General features: G+C 30.9%; 1 protein-coding gene across 1 annotated transcript; it reads left to right on the top strand.

Annotated features, from left to right (window-relative positions):
- The first annotated feature begins 12,224 nt into the window (after window positions 1–12,224).
- LOC132175980 (gibberellin 2-beta-dioxygenase 1-like) lies at window positions 12,225–13,785 on the top strand. The gene is made up of 3 exons (XM_059588080.2): window positions 12,225–12,652; window positions 12,750–13,098; window positions 13,375–13,785. Exons 1-3 carry the CDS (start codon window positions 12,249–12,251, stop codon window positions 13,621–13,623), a joined length of 1,002 nt encoding a protein of 333 aa, XP_059444063.1. The 5' UTR covers window positions 12,225–12,248; the 3' UTR covers window positions 13,624–13,785.
- The last annotated feature ends 2,561 nt before the right edge of the window (window positions 13,786–16,346 follow it).

Raw genomic sequence — 16,346 nt, 5'->3', positions numbered from 1 at the left:
AAAAAAAAAAGAACTAAGAGATTCTACAGTTTTGGCTCGTTGACTCAGGAATTTATAATATTTTTACCCTAAAAATAAAAATTGATACTTTTTTGTAGCAATTTTGATTATGGGTTTGTTTGTTAAAGCCTTTTTCCTTGAATACTGTAGTTGATATAAATTGATGAAAAAAAAAAAGAAAAAAAAAAGGTAAGATTGTTTTGTATAAAAAAGTGAAGAAAAAAAAATGATACGTAATAAGTGAAAATGTTTTGTTTTTTAGTAATTTTTTTTATTTAAATAGTAATAAAAAGTGAATGATGTGATACAAAAAGTTAAAAAAGTTAAAATATTTTAATGTTGACTTTTTTTTTTTTTGAGAAAATTGTGCATATATAATAAAAATAAATAAATAAAAAACTTACCCTTTTTTTTTTCTTTTTCTTTTTCATTTTAAAGGAAAACATTTCATATTTATTCATTGATGAAAAAATCACGAGTAAAAACTCTTATAAACAGAGCATAAAGCTCTAAAATAAATCATAACTAAAGCTAAGGCCACATAAGTTAAAGATACAAATATAATAATTTAGCAATCAAGGCCTATAAGCTGCTATAGACGCGCAAAGTAACATTGAATTTCAGGTATATTTGGCGTACCAGTGGCAGTACGGAAACGATATACTGTATCATAATAGACTGATTCAACTCACGTAAAACCAAACATTAACTTTGAAAGCTACATTGATTGCCATAAACCAATAATAATATATAATTTGCTCATTTTAGGAGAGGAAAGAAGAAGAGGAAGACGCTTGGTGGCCTGGTGATATGGCAAGAAGATAAGCCTCAAGGTAGCAGATGGAGATGGAGATGAAGATGGAGATTATCCCAAGAAGATAAAGATGGAGATTGGCCATAGCCCCATAGGGGGACTCACTCGTGCATGTCGGCTCACGCGGCCATCAACCTTCTTTTTGACTACCTACGCTTCCCTTGTCATTATCAACCATATTTTCCATTCATTAAAATCAATCGTGGAAGCCGCTCTACTAATAGTTCTTCACTATTACTTTATTTTTATTTTTTTAATGAAATATGCCTAACTAAAAATTAAATAATTTTTGTTAATTATTTTTGTAGTTTAGGTTTCAATAAATGCTCGTGTCAAATTAATAAAATACAAAAATAGGCCCCACCAATAAAAAGATCAATTAATAATATTAATCATAACTTCTAGACTAAAATCTCACCCACGCTACATGTTGGTGTATTTATTAAAAATAGATGAAGAAAGAAATAATTGTCTTTCTTCTTTTTTCATACAAATAATTATTTATACCAGGCTAATTAAGTTTGATAAAATATTTATTTTGAAAATTTTCTCCACTAAGAGTTTGATAATTGGTTTCTCCTTTTTCGACTAACTCACTTGTACACATCTTACAACCACAATATGGGATGACGTGACATATCATCAAATTGTATATTAATCATGTTTTTTTTGAAATTTTCTGGACTTTAATTTTTTTTCTCGTGAGAAAATATGTTTGTGGCTATGAAAGTTGTATGTATCTTTTTGCGATTCTTTGACGCATACAACTGCAATATAAAATAACGTGTCACATCATCAAATTTTTTTTTTTTTTTTTTTTAAGATGTCTACACGAGAGAAAAAGGAAATTCGAATTAATGATCCCCGCTTTATAAAATATGGTCTCTAACTGATTGAGTTACCTCTTAAAAATCACATATCATCAAGTTATATAACAATCATAACCTTTTAGAAACATCTCTAAGCCTTTTCTTTCTAGGTTGGAAAATATCTTTGTGGGTAGGAAGAAGAAAATAAGAAGAAAATATATATATATATATATATATATATATATATATATAAAGAGAAAGGGCATGAAATTTGTGTGATGTCAATCTTGTCCACCGCATTCACTACTAATAAACAACGTGGCCTGAAAAAGACTCACAGAAAAGTGGGTCCAGAAGAAGGCTTTGAGGAAGGTTGACAACAAATAAATAAACAAGGGACCTCCAAGTCGGTTAGGATCACTTATTTAAAAGAATCTGTTTGACTACTTGATAGGATCTTTCTTATATCATACGTGTGTGCCCACGACATCCATCTCTCCTCATCAACCTTAATTAATTATCACCTCCCTCTTTCATTTCCACCTTTTCCTTAATCATTTCTTTTCTCTCTCTCTCTCTCTCTCTCTCTCTCTCTATATATATATATATATGGCTCCTCTTACTTACCCCCCAAAGCTACAACGTACGAAATATAATTGGCTTATTAATTAATGGTGAAAGTTGTAACATGTGATTGCAAGAAGTTCTGCCCGTAAAAGAAGAGAACGGTCGTCAGAAAGATTCGAGTAACTACGACGCTCAAGTCGGCCCAAACTTTAGTTAAAAAAGTAAAGTTAGTAAAAAAGGGGTAAGAGGGTGTTCCTCAAGGCGTATTGTCGGTAATAAGAGAAGTATAAAGGAGTATCTGAAATCCTAGCCCAGAGAGAAGATAGCGTGCGATGCATCCCATGAAGAAGATGGAAAGGCATTCAGCTATTAGTCTTGGGTCTAGTGTGGGAATTAGTCTTGGGTTTTCTTAGTAGTCAATCCTTAGAAGTCTGTTGGTATGTAATATGGTCCTCCCAATAACCTATTCCGTCAAGAAATATAATCATTTTCATCTCAAGTGAACTCGAGAGATTTTATAGGGTTTAATGGTTATAAAAAAATTCTAATAAATGTAGTAACACAGGTAATACATATATACACCGTTAAATATTATAAAATTTAATATAGACCAAAAAATAATTTTTCTCCATTATATTCTAGAGAAATCTATCATTTTCCTCTAGCCAGAATCTCAATCATATTTGTTGGGTAGGGCAACCCAAAGAAAGTGTACGTAATTTGTGTGCAAGTTGTAATGGATGATAGGAGGAGGATGTCAGCAAATAATGGAAACTATATATATATATATATATATATATATATATATATATATATATATATATTTGTGGAGATGCATGTGATGTCATGCAATCTATCTTTAGGTTTTTGGGATTGGTTTATTAGAGGGTTTAGAGGGTTCAAGAAACAAGAAGAAAAAATATATAAGTTTGTGAAGATATTGGAAGAGCTATTCAATTTGGGTTGTTTAAATTATAACTAGCTAGGTAGCTCACATTTATGACAATTATAGGTAAAACTAAAAATTCCTTGAACATGAGTCACATCAAAAACTGACACCAATTATTTAAGGAACCAGTTGGTGAGCTGTTACGTGCCCAAATAATTGCAAAGGTGGTACCATAGATCTAATCTTTTTGTTATGTTCTTCTATATTTGATGTTCTCAAAACACTAGGATGGAACGAGAACTTCAGCTTTAATTGTGGGGACGCTCCACGTCCTTTAATTCTGCGATTCTATCACTTATTGCGAGGCCCCTACTAAGATCGATCTAAAAAATAAACACGAGGATATATATATATATATATATAGATATATATATATATATATATATATATATATATAGAAGTTATTGCAAAAAGTTTTTATTTGGGAGGGCACCTGCCTATTAATAAAAAAATTTCACAACCTTTCTTTCTTTATATCTCAATATTCTAAGGCGCAAATGGAAGGGTTTATTAGTGCATACTAATAAAACTGATTAAATGAGATATTTGTCATGATAATAACTTATTTGATTTAATGAAAAAGTCTTTTAATGTTTTTTTTTTTTTTTAAATGGATAATGAGAATTTATCATGATAATAAGTACTAGGGTTAGCAATTTGGGTTAGTGTGTCGGAACGACCGACCTGTCAACTAGGGTCGGCTCAACGTATTTTGGAGCCTTAGGCAAAACTTTGAAATTGGGCCTAATTTTTTTTTTTTTTTTTTTTTCAAGTAACAAGTTTTTTTTTTTTTTTTTTTTTTTTTAAAGTAACAAATATATATATATTTAAAAATTCTTCTACTCGCTTTTTGAGTAGAAGCGAGTAGAAGAATTTTTCACTTTTGCATACTAACCATTTTTACTTTTTTTTTTTTAACATCAATCAATTTTTACTATAGGAAATGCCAAAAAAATGCCCAAAGCTTTTACCAGACAGCTAGAGCCCATGGATTAATAAGGTATAGTGAAGAATAGATTATGTTATTTGGTTCTAATGTTATTTAGTAGAAAATAGTTCAATCATTGCTCAAGGGGGAGGTGAAGAGGCACTTATAGCCCATCAACATCTAAAAATACATTATATTTTAAGGCATTTTAGAGATTGACTCAACCATTAGTACTATAGAGTTGGTGATCCAAATTAAACAAGTGAAAAATAGACTTTTGAATCTTGTTTGTCACAAACTTATTAATGTGGGAACCAGAAACTTGTGTACGTAAGCAACAGAAGATGTTGTTCCTCATATGTCAAACAAGCAAGAACAATAAAAATAAATTAAAAAAAAAAAAAAAAAATTTAAAAAATCTTTCTTTATTTGGAACTACCTATTACTATTATTATTATTATTATTATTATTATTATTTCTCTTGTTTTGGGCAGAGGGGTTCGAGGTGGTGGTAAGTCTACCTAATTCATTGATTGAGGCCCCGAATGTCTCTGGCTCAGGTTCATGCACATCTGCAAGCAGAAATGAATAAGTGATTACCAATTCTTCTGTACGAAGTTGGTGAACTTTATCCAAATATAAAGAAGTCAAGACATTGGGAATAAATTTCTGAAATTAATTATGGGTAATAAAATATTTACGATTCTCAATTGGTCAATAACTTATATATATATATATATATATATATATATTGTGTTATTGTATCTTGCATTATGGTCTATGGCTATTTTTTTATATATTTTATTAACAACTCTTCGTCAAATAACAAGCATAATATATAGTTTATTTAAATGGGGCCTCTATTTATTAATTTGTTCCAAGTATTCTTATTACATGATATTAAAACAATAGATTTAGCTAATGAGGAGCCGACTTTATTTGATAACTTAGTTAATAAGAAATTAAGATGAACTAAAACCTTGGGCTTCCATGGATTCCATGCATGCACCATTAATGCACTACTACAAGCTTGAAATAATATAAAAATGGGATTTCTAACGGTCAATATTTGCTTTTTTGTTTTTCTTTGAAAATGATATGAAAACCATCTTTAATTTGGATGCTTGATCACCTAGACAAAGAAAAATAAGTGTCTTTTGTTTCAAAGTTTTTGTCAACAAATGATCTCTTTGAATCTATAAATAAAGAACAAGAGGTGAGATCACACCACTCCCAAAAAAAAAATTAAAAAAAAAAAAAAAAAAAGAGAGAGAGAGAGCTGAGATCACAAATTCATTTTAGTTATTTGCAACACCTGAGTGTCTTATAGCATTAATTTTTTTGATTAATGCTAATTAGTAGATTTTAATGCGATTATAATACAACTATGATGATATAACAATGAAAATCACTACTTGGATCAACAATGACTTGTGTGTATATATATATATATATATATTAATGGCTGATTTATATATATTAATGGTTGATTTTCATTGACACATCATTGTAATTGTATATGAGAGTTTATTAAATAGCATTTCTCAATTTTTTTTTTTTTAGTAATTTAGAGGTGAGTAATGTGATTTAATATGCTGTTATACGATTTTCATACAACTTATATGATATGACAATGAAAATCAACCCTAAGTTTTTTTTTAACTAGTTCTCATTCAAATGTTGATAATTTTCACGGTCATATCATCAAGTTGTATAAAAGTCGCATAACAATCTACTATGGACTCATATTTCCTCTAGATCCAGTTTAAATGAAATTTCCTTCAACACACTGTAATAAATGCTTATAACATGTTTGAGTTCATAAAAACATGAGTATTAAGAATGTTTAAGAAAACAGTCTTGGCATTTATTAGAATGAATTTGAGGAAATTCTTTTTAATTTTAAACTGATTTTAAAAAAATTTATGTCATCTACTAACTAGCATTATTGTTTGAAAAGACAACATGATCATTATTTTATTTTGTTGCATGATAAAGAATATTACATAATTTATAATTTATAATTAAAATATTAACAACATATGCATTACAGTATTAAACTCATGTTTATCATCTTTGAAGAGGATTGGTGAATGGGCGGTGGTTAAAGCAGAAATGGCCCATGCTATCAATGATGGGGCGTCAGGAATAAAATAGGAGAAGGTCGGGTGTAGATGAGTCTTGAGAGAGGGTTGGAGAAAACTGTTGGCCAACCTGGCACTGACGTATCTGCTGCCCGATCCCACACCATTAAAGTAGTCATTATTAAAGAATAATAGTACTTGACCGACAACGAGTGGTACCAATGACAGCCGACCACGTCATTCCTACAACGACACGGTCTTCCCTCGCCTTCCATGTACGCGTAGTCCACTCTTCTCTTTAACACGTGTGGCTTTCTTTCTCACCCAAAAATGTCTGCTCACTCCTTTCTCACCCAAAAATGTCTGATCACTCCTTTCTCACCAATCACAACTTTTTTGCATTAATAATTAATAATTTCTTTTTAGTCTTTATATATTTGAATATAATTTTATTATATTTTTTTAACTCTGTTATTTATTTATTTTTCATTAAAAAAAAAAAAAAGCATGAAAAAAGGGTAGGAGTACCAAGCAATGGTCCCCCACAGGAGGACCGAGCGGAGGGTGAGGGAAAGAATCCTGTGTGATTAGATAGCATCAGACTGTTGTCTATGGGCCATGGCCATCCTTTTCGGTCCAATCCAACTGGACCCTTTTCGACAGTTAATATCTTTGCTACTATTTAAAGGTAGGTACTTTGAATTTGAAATCACGAGAGTCAAACTTCTCTTTTTATTTTTTAATTTATTTTTTTTATTTGTAGAGAATAGTCAAACTTTTGATTCCACAGCTGGCTTCCCACTCATCTATATTTTCATTAGTTATTTAATATGATAATATCTAAATCTCCTTTTATGAACACGATATTTAAAATTTATCAAAAGCTAATTGATTTTCTTCTTTAACCTCAAAAGTGAATATTATTATTATTATTATTACTTTTCTGGTAAGTGTGAATGTGAATGTTTACCCTTGAGTCTGGTTAAACTTTATTGACATTTAGAAGGGAAAAAAAAAAACTTTATGGACATTGTTTCGATAATTTCTTTCTTGAATAACCATTTGAAAGGGAGAATGGAAAAATAAGCAAGGTAAATTAAAGAGCCTACTTTGGGGTAACGTGAAAGTTTTGGCTTTGATGCTGTAAAAAAAAAAAAAAAAAAAAATTATGGCATATATGATAGGAAAATTCTAGATGTTTGGTGACATTCTCTTAATCTTATGTGAATATTATTTCTACTGTATGTTATAATTATTTCAACAGTTTAGATTTAATTTACATTTTGGTGAAATTTTAAAAAATTCCTCTAAAATTCAACTCGTTTTAACACTACTGCCAAGGCCCAAATTTTAAAAACTCTTAAGTTAAAGATCTTGAACTTTCAATTTGTTTTAATTTCTTTAAATTGCCCCCTTCCATTAGGATTTTTCGTGAATTTTTTTGTCAAAATGCCCGAAATAACCTATTTGTTTATTAAAAAAATAAACGCTTGAATCTTTACAGTTTTTTATTTTTTTTATAATAAAAAAATGAGTATTTTAAGAATTTAGACAAGATTTAAAGAAAAATTCTAACGGAATGAGATAATTGAAATAAATTGAAAGTTCGATAATTTTAATTGAAAATTTTTGAACTTCGGTGGAGTACTATGGAAGTTCAAAGGGGTACGAAGTTTTCCAAAAAATTATAGTAAATATGTTATACTTTTTTCAACGGTTTAGATCTAATTCATATTTTTTATGAGAAAAATTGATAATAAAATTAAATTTAATCATCATCTAAACCAAATCTTAACCAGAGAGCAACCAATTACACATTTCTTAGAAGTGTCCCTTTCACTAATATCTGTACAAAGGTCAAGATGAGCCCCATTTGTGTGAGCTTTCCTAATCTCTAATTAACAAATCTCAATCGACTTTTATTGCAGTCTATCAATAAATTTCAATCGACTTAATAAATTGTATTGATTCATTTCATTCTTCTACTTTTTCAATTTTCAAAATTACTATAGGATTTGTGGATCCATATATAGGATCTACATAAATCTCACAAATTCAATAATAATTTTAAAAATTGGAAAGATGAAAGAAGGATCAGAGATGATGTATATATAGCAGGTCTCGTAACTTAATGAGTAATGCTATATATTACGCTTTTATCTCATTCTAGTCTCATTTGGTTGATATAATAATGTTTATCAGCTCTTGAATCAGCCTTATTTAAATAAATTCTTTGAGGATTGCATTGATTCAAACTCTTTGCACTGCCACACCAGTTGCATTAGTCCAATAAAATGAGAAAGATAAGAACGTAGTATAGTTTACATAATATCAAATATAGTAGAGAGAGAAAGAGAGGGGGCATGAGAAGATGAAGATCCCTAGTCTCATGGTACAATGCATGTGCTTTCAGTATTTAATTATCAATTCTACACATTTTTCAGGAATTTGTATTGGAAATAATTCATAAGACACTAAAATTTATGAAAGGCTCTCCAAGTATTGATATAACACGTTGAGATACCATATTATATAAATCATTCACTCGTGTAATTACCAATTAAATATGAGATTTAATCACGTTTGTACTTACATTACATGTGTATATTCTAATAATTTCTCTCAGAAAAAAAAAAAAGAAAAAAAGAATGAAAGTATTATCAATTTTATGGTAAATTTTCTAGAATAGTTTGTGTGATTTTTGTACGCTTGTCCAAGTATATATCTTATCATCTCTCAAGCTATACCTACAATCGATTATTTTTATTTTTTTAAAGGGGAAAACATTTCATACTTATTCATTGATGAAAAGATCACGAGCAAAAGCTTTAACAAACAGAGTAAAAGTTCTGAAGCAAATTCTAGCCAAAGCTACCAAGTTACAAACGTCAAAGATACAAACATTACAATCTAACAATCAAGTCCTATCAATGATATCAACATCCACTAACCCATAACTAGTCTTCAGTTTTAACAACAAACCTACAATCGATTATAATATTATTTGTTAGGAAAATAAGCATGTTATGCTTATTTAAATAATGCGTTGATATTACATTCTTAGGAAATTCCAAATTTACAAAAAGAATACACGCTCTCACTTTCAAATTCTTAAATGCACATATTTTAATGTGGCAGAAAACATCACCTTTAAAACAAAATTTTATTAGGGATCAACCCAAAATCTAATAATTCTTTTTTTTTTTTTTACCATGTTATAGAGTGTATATTTGAAAGTGTGAGAGTGAAAGTGTTTGTAGGATTTCTTTTAGCATAATTGTTGAAGGACAGAGTTTTCCTCCAAACTGGGTTGGAGGAATTTCTTCTAATATATTGTATAAAAATGACATGTGTCACTTTTCATGTGAGAAACACATTTTTTAAATATTCTCATGCATAAAAGCAATATGATTAAAAGAGGGTTCTTAGAACAACGAGAAGTGAGTTTCTTCAAAGAGTAATCCTACTCTTTACACTTCTTTACCACACCTATTTTATATCGGCTGACTTGGTGTGTTTTAAGTGATTTTTTTTATTTTTTTTATTTTTTTTTAAGTGACTGGCATAAAAAACCACTTAAAACATGACACATCAACTAATGTGAAATGAGTGTAAACGATGTGATAAATAGAAGTGAAGAATATCATTACTTTACTTTGAAAGAAGGAGGAGTGAGTTTCTTGAAAGACCTAATTTGTTTGATTTTGAGGCTTTAAATGTATTAGGAGTTAGGATTTGAATGCTTCTTACCAAGATTTGTTAAAATTTTTCCTTTATGTTATCAAAAGAAAAAATATTAACAAATTATTTAAATATAAACTAGAGTAATGTTATAAGTCTTCATAGAGTCTTCCTGCAGTCATCCCAAATGTGATATGTCTTTTAAAATTACCAATAGATCAAAGTTTAATACATTACATCTCAAATTCAACAGTAATTTTAAAAGCAACATCACATTTGGGAGGACTATAGGATGACTCTAGAAAAACTTATAACATTACTCTATAAACTATTCCTAAAAACACAACAACAGTATTTACATTTATTTCATATGGGAACAATTTTTCAAAAAATAAAAAAATACCATAAATAATATTGAACTCGATTTTGTGTTTATAATTTTTATTTTTTTTCAAAACTAGTTAACTTGTGGGCATAACTTATTGTATCAAGTCATATAAATATTCGTTAAAAACGAAAAAGAAAAACTCGATCATATAGTTAACTTGTGGGCATAAGTTATTGTATCAAGTCATATAAATATTCATTAAAAAAAAAAAAGTCATATAAATACTATCATTCTTTCTTTATATAACTAATTTATTTTCTCAATTTCTTATAACACTAATTTTATAGCTTCTCCAAGATCCCATTCATTCATTTTCACCCCCACAAGGACAGGAACATTCGTCGAAGCAGTGGTATATGCTTGCCGTCCAAATTGAACATCACATTATTCAACATAAAATAATTATTTTATGATTTTTATTTGTAAATTGGTATCGGTGATGTGACTTTTCCCATTTAACAACAATTCAAATCAAAACAACCTTTCTACTGTCGAATGTCTATCCCTATCCAAATGGCTTAAGATTTTTAAAAGCTATGTTTGCCAACAGCCGGGCTCGGCACTGTAGCTAGAACGGCACTGTTCCAGCTACAGTGCCAGCAGTAAAAATTGACTTTTTCATATTAATTTTGTTTTTTTTAAAAGCAAAATATTAAAATAAAAAAAATAAAAAATAAAAAAAAAAAGGAGGAGAAAGATGGGGTGGTTCCAGCCACCCCTTGGCCAAAATGGGGTGGCCGGACCACCCCATTTTTGGCCAAGGGGGTGGCTGGAGCCACCCCCTGGCCGATCTGGGGGTGGTTGAACCACCCCCATGGCCAAGGGGGTGGTCCGGCCACCCCTTTGGCCAAAAAAAAAAAAGAGGGATCGGGTGCATTTGGCGGTGGCCGGACCACCCCCAAATGCACCAGATCCTTTTTTTTTATTTTTTTATTTTATTTTAATATTTTGCTTTAAAAAAAAAAATTTAATATGAAAAAGTCAATTTTTGCTGTCATCTGTCAGTTGGCACTGTAACTAGAACAGTGCCGTTACAGTTATAATGCCGACCTTGGCCGGGGCAAACATAGCTAAAGAAAAAAAGTAAAAAGAAAACAATCGAATCCATGGAATCTTGTTGATGTGACCATTTCCTTTTCATTGCAATAAACTTGTCATGTCTATTTTGGAGGAAGAAAATCTAAGTTGTTTGTACCAACAAGGTCTTTAGCCCGATTGTGACACGCCATTTAAAATGGTTGGTACACCCCAAGCAACAGTAAATAGTAATGTTTATTGGGAAACCGCCATTCATTGAGTCACGCATACAACAGTCGTATAACATTTTAATAAGGGTTTATTTGTAAATGTGTTTGAGAGATTTAAAAATGTATTTAACATGCAAAAAAATTTATTTTTTAAAAAAAATACTCATTTAGTAAAAAAAATTGAAAAACGCATTTAAATGTTTAAAAAGTTTAAAAATAGTAAAAACACTTTTTTTGTAAAAACTTAAAAATAAAATTTTTGCCAAAAAAACATTTTTTTTTTTTACATAAAAACTATATTTCTTAAACATAATTCCAAACATGCTCTATAAATAACACTAATTATTTGTAAGCCAATCCGAGTGCTCTTCCTCCCTAATAAAGCAGACATCGCGAAACTCTAATCTACAACTACCTTTATACATTTGAGAGAAGGCTTTCCCTTATCTTTAATTGCATCGCTGTTGCTAATCTTGCAATTTTCAAGCAACTCGACCAGAGCTCAGGTTTTTGAAGAGGAATTAATGGTTGATTTTTACGAATACTTCGTCAGCATCGTATGACATGACAATCGAATCTCTCTCTCTCTCTCTCTCTCTCGTGTGTATATATATATATAGTCTAGAAATATAATTTAATTATATTATAAAGTAATTATTTAAATAATAATGAAGGGGCCAACCCTATCTTGTACTATAAATAGCCACCAAGGGCGAAGCATGTGGTTCAAGTGCCTAAAAGCAATTTCTCCGTCCAAACACGTAGCAAAAACAAAGAAGCAATGGTAGTCCTGTCGAAGCCTGCAGCAATTGAACACTACTCTTTCATCAGAAACTGCATGCCGGCCACATTACATTCAGGAATTCCATTGATAGACCTCTCCAAACCCGACTCCAAGCACCTCATCGTCAAGGCCTGCGAGGAGTTTGGATTCTTCAAGGTCATCAACCATGGCGTGCCACTGGAGTTCATCACTGACTTGGAATCTCAAGCTGTCAAATTCTTTTCCTTGCCACTTTCCGAGAAGGAAAAGGCTGGGCCTCCTGCTCCATCCGGCTACTGTAACAAGCGAATTGGACTCAACGGCGACGTTGGTTGGGTCGAATACCTTCTCTTCACAACCAACTCATGCTCGAGCTCCCAGAGATTCACCTCTGTTTTCGGAGACAGCTCGGAAAAGTTTCGGTATGATTCAGAGTTAAAATCCTCTGTTTTTCTATACATGTGTAAATAAAAGCGAAACTAATAATTAACATGTTTTATGTGGTTTTTGTTGTGTCAGTTCTGCTTTGAATGACTATATATCAGCTGTGAGGAAGATGGCCTGCGAGATTCTTGAATTAATGGCTGATGGGTTGATGATTCAAACGAGAAGTGTGTTCAGTAAGCTTTTGATGGACGAACAGAGTGACTCTGTTTTCAGGCTAAATCACTACCCTCCATGCCCAGAGCTTCAGGCTTTGAAAGGCAGGAATATGATTGGATTTGGAGAGCACACTGACCCACAAATCATTTCTGTGCTGAGATCCAACAACACATCTGGCCTCCAAATTTCATTAAGAGATGGGAATTGGATTTCTGTCCCACCTGATCAGAACTCATTCTTCATCAATGTTGGTGATTCTTTACAGGTAGAGCTACAGCTCTATTCCCCTGGATAAGATAGGACTCTAATTATGTTTTTAGGATAAACTCCACTTCAGCTTTTTATAAGAGGGCTTGTTTTGATTGATTGATTGATTGATTCCTTTTTTCTTTTCTTTTCTTTTTTTTTTTAATCTGGGTTCTCTTTCCATAAATAGATTGTATAATCTGTTCATATCTTACACTCATCACCAATAATATTATTATTTTTTTATTTGATCTTTAATGGGGATTTCTCAGAGTGTTTGAATGTATATACGCAGGTTATGACAAATGGGAGGTTCCAAAGTGTGAGGCACAGGGTTTTGGCAAACAGCTTGAAATCAAGAGTTTCAATGATTTACTTTGGTGGACCACCTTTGAGTGAGAAAATTGCTCCTTTACCCTCACTCATGGAAGGAGAAACAAGTTTGTACAAAGAGTTTACATGGTTTGAGTATAAAAGATCTGCTTACAATTCTAAATTGGCAGATAATAGGCTTGAGCACTTTGAGAAAATTGCAGCCTCATAAATGTATAATTATTAAAAATAGGTTTAAAGACAGGAGATCACAAATTTCCCATAGATGGATTACTCTGTTTTTCTTTCTTTCTTTCTTTCTTTCTTTCTTGCTTTTTTCTTTTTCTGTGTTCTGTTTCCTCTGCTACAAACTTCATGTAATTACCTCTCTTGTTAATAATACAAGCTTACCATCATTATCTACCATTGTTATATAAGAACATAATTTTTCTTTGATATTATTGAGTTTTTCCACACATATCATTCTCTTCTCGTACATGTTTTTATTGGCTTATAGCCTATTTGGGTTTACGTTAAAGAAGTTATAAAAAACACTCTTTAACCTCTTTTTCTCAACAAAAAAAAAATAAAAATAAAATAAAATTGTGTTTTTAGAAGAGTTTGAAAATAAGGTTTTTTCTATAAATAAAAGTTATATTTTCTAACGTAATACCAAAATGACTCTTATTTATTTATTTATTTTATTATTATTATTTTGCATAAATCAAGTAGGAAAGGTCGTGGTAAAGAAGTAATCATTCCTACTTACAATAGTAACACTAGAAGGAAGAAGAAATGGGTGAATGACCAATTGCTCTCATATGTTAATATAAATAAATGTGAAGCAATCCTAAGAAAATATTATTTGAAACACCTTAATTATGCCATGTATGGGCAACAGTTGTCCATTTGGAAGTAAAAAAATCAGCATGAAAAGTTCATTTTGAAATCCATGCAGTAATTAAACAAACAATGTGATTGAAGCATTAAAAATCAGTGTCTAGATATGCAGAGAAGCATATAATAAAGCATTTCTCGTGATTGTGGGCTCATCTGGTCATCTTCTTGGGACCATTTTCAGGAAAACAGCATGCAACAAAACCATGGCTTTTCCCAACATAAACCCGCGTGAAAACAGAGTGACTTCACATATGGTTGCTTCTCTCCTCTCTTGGCTAAGAACAAGACACTTGGGCAACGAGCTTACGTTGGTTTTGCTGCAATGTGTTTATATATATATATATATATATAATATTGTTTTTATATTTGGGTGACTCTATAGATCCTAGTCATTTCGTAGAAATTAATTAAAAAAGTGCTACTCATAACTCATTTAATAAACTTTCTTTTAGACATGATGGGCATTAGTCATGTGCTTGCCGGTGAGAATTTTTGTTGTGTTTTTCGTTTCCAAAAACCAAAAAATAATAAACAATTATAATTATTTTTATTCAGTAAACGGTTTATGGTTGTTATACAACTTTGGTAATGTGGGAGAACATTCGGTCCTTTTTTAGTAAAGGGTAGAATTGTCATTTTGTATTTTTGTATTTTTTGACAATTCTATCCTTAACTTAAAAGGGACCACTCCTCTCCAAATACATAATGTGGTCCTAAGAATTAGACATTCAATCAACATTCGTCAAAAATTAATAATTAAAGGTTGATTTTCAGTGCTAATGGCATCTCAATCGAATGACAGTCTTCCAGAATAATGTTATGTCATGTAACATTTAGAGCAGAGTCAAATAAGTATCGTGGACCTTGAGGTTGCTGTTGCCTTCCCACCTACCATTGATAATATCATAAATTGTATGCTCATAATGAGCTGTGAAGAAGGTTAGGTCCATATTGTGTTGAATTTCAGGAGGTGCATGGGCTAGCTCTATCAAGTGCAACGAACCAAATCTCCTCCTTTTGCCATATTATTAGGATGACGTGGCACTAAATATCGACCATCAATTTTGTTTACAAATACTGATCTGCCACATCGATAAGTCATATGATAATCACATAATAACCCTATTAAATTACATTATTTTTTTTACGCTCGATTTTTAGGAGTGGCTTAAGTGATTTATTTCCTCAAAAGGGTCCCTTCTTTTTATTTGGGCTCGGACCGGACTATAGTAAAGTCCACGTTATTATGGGCCATTGGTTGTGTATTTCTAATCATATTTAATGTGTGCCTACATATATATATATACTAACTAAATTATTTATGACCTGGCGGTCCTATCCTTATTGAAATTCATATAAATTCAGTAATTCCTTGTGTTAGTCCTGTGTCACTCGAAAAATGAAGTAACTTTTAAAATTATCATTTGATTAAAATTTAATAATAGTCAATTACAAGTTCATTGGTGATTTTAAGAGCCACATCATTTTTAAAGGGATACAAGAAGAACTTATAGCATTACTCATATAAATCAACGGTCCAATTTTAAAAATCATAAAATATTTAAAAAAGAAGCTCACGAGTAGTCTGGAATCCCAACAGAAATTAGCCTTTTGCTTTTGGGTACTGGGTACACGAGAGGCCCAAGAAAATTTGGATTCTAATAACTATTTGCGTTAAAAAGAAGAAGGAAAAAGGCCATAAAAATTAATTTTGGGGGATTCATTTCATAAAAATACCAAAATTAATAAGAAATTTTTAAAATTTTATGTCATTTTTAAAATCTTGCAGGGGCCCGAAACCCCCCAACGCTAGGTGTGGCTCCGTAAGAAATATATATTTGAATCAATCACACAATTTGCACGGAATAAATACCAAGGCCAAAACCCATGCTTAACATAGCGTTAAATTTTTCAAAACGACAACGCAGTTTGCATGAAATTAGGTGCAATTCTTCTTCTTCTTTTTTTTTTTTTTTTTTTTTTTTTTGTAAATAAAACTTGATGATTTTTATTGATAAAAAAATTAGAAGGCACTACAAAAATGCAGGGAATTTT

Source organism: Corylus avellana, chromosome 3 (assembly GCF_965113065.1).
Source record: "Corylus avellana chromosome 3, dhCorAvel1.hap1.2, whole genome shotgun sequence".
Lineage (NCBI taxonomy): Eukaryota > Viridiplantae > Streptophyta > Magnoliopsida > Fagales > Betulaceae > Corylus > Corylus avellana.
The sequence above is the reverse complement of the archived record's forward strand: the minus strand, read 5'-3'. Positions and strand labels throughout refer to the sequence as shown.

Coding starts and splice junctions, on each gene's coding strand:
- LOC132175980 (XM_059588080.2), top strand. CDS start 12,249: ATGGTAGTCCTGTCGAAGCCTGCAGCAATTGAACACTACTCTTTCATC. Junction 12,653..12,749: donor GACAGCTCGGAAAAGTTTCG/GTATGATTCAGA, acceptor TTGTTGTGTCAG/TTCTGCTTTGAATGACTATA. Junction 13,099..13,374: donor ATGTTGGTGATTCTTTACAG/GTAGAGCTACAG, acceptor GTATATACGCAG/GTTATGACAAATGGGAGGTT.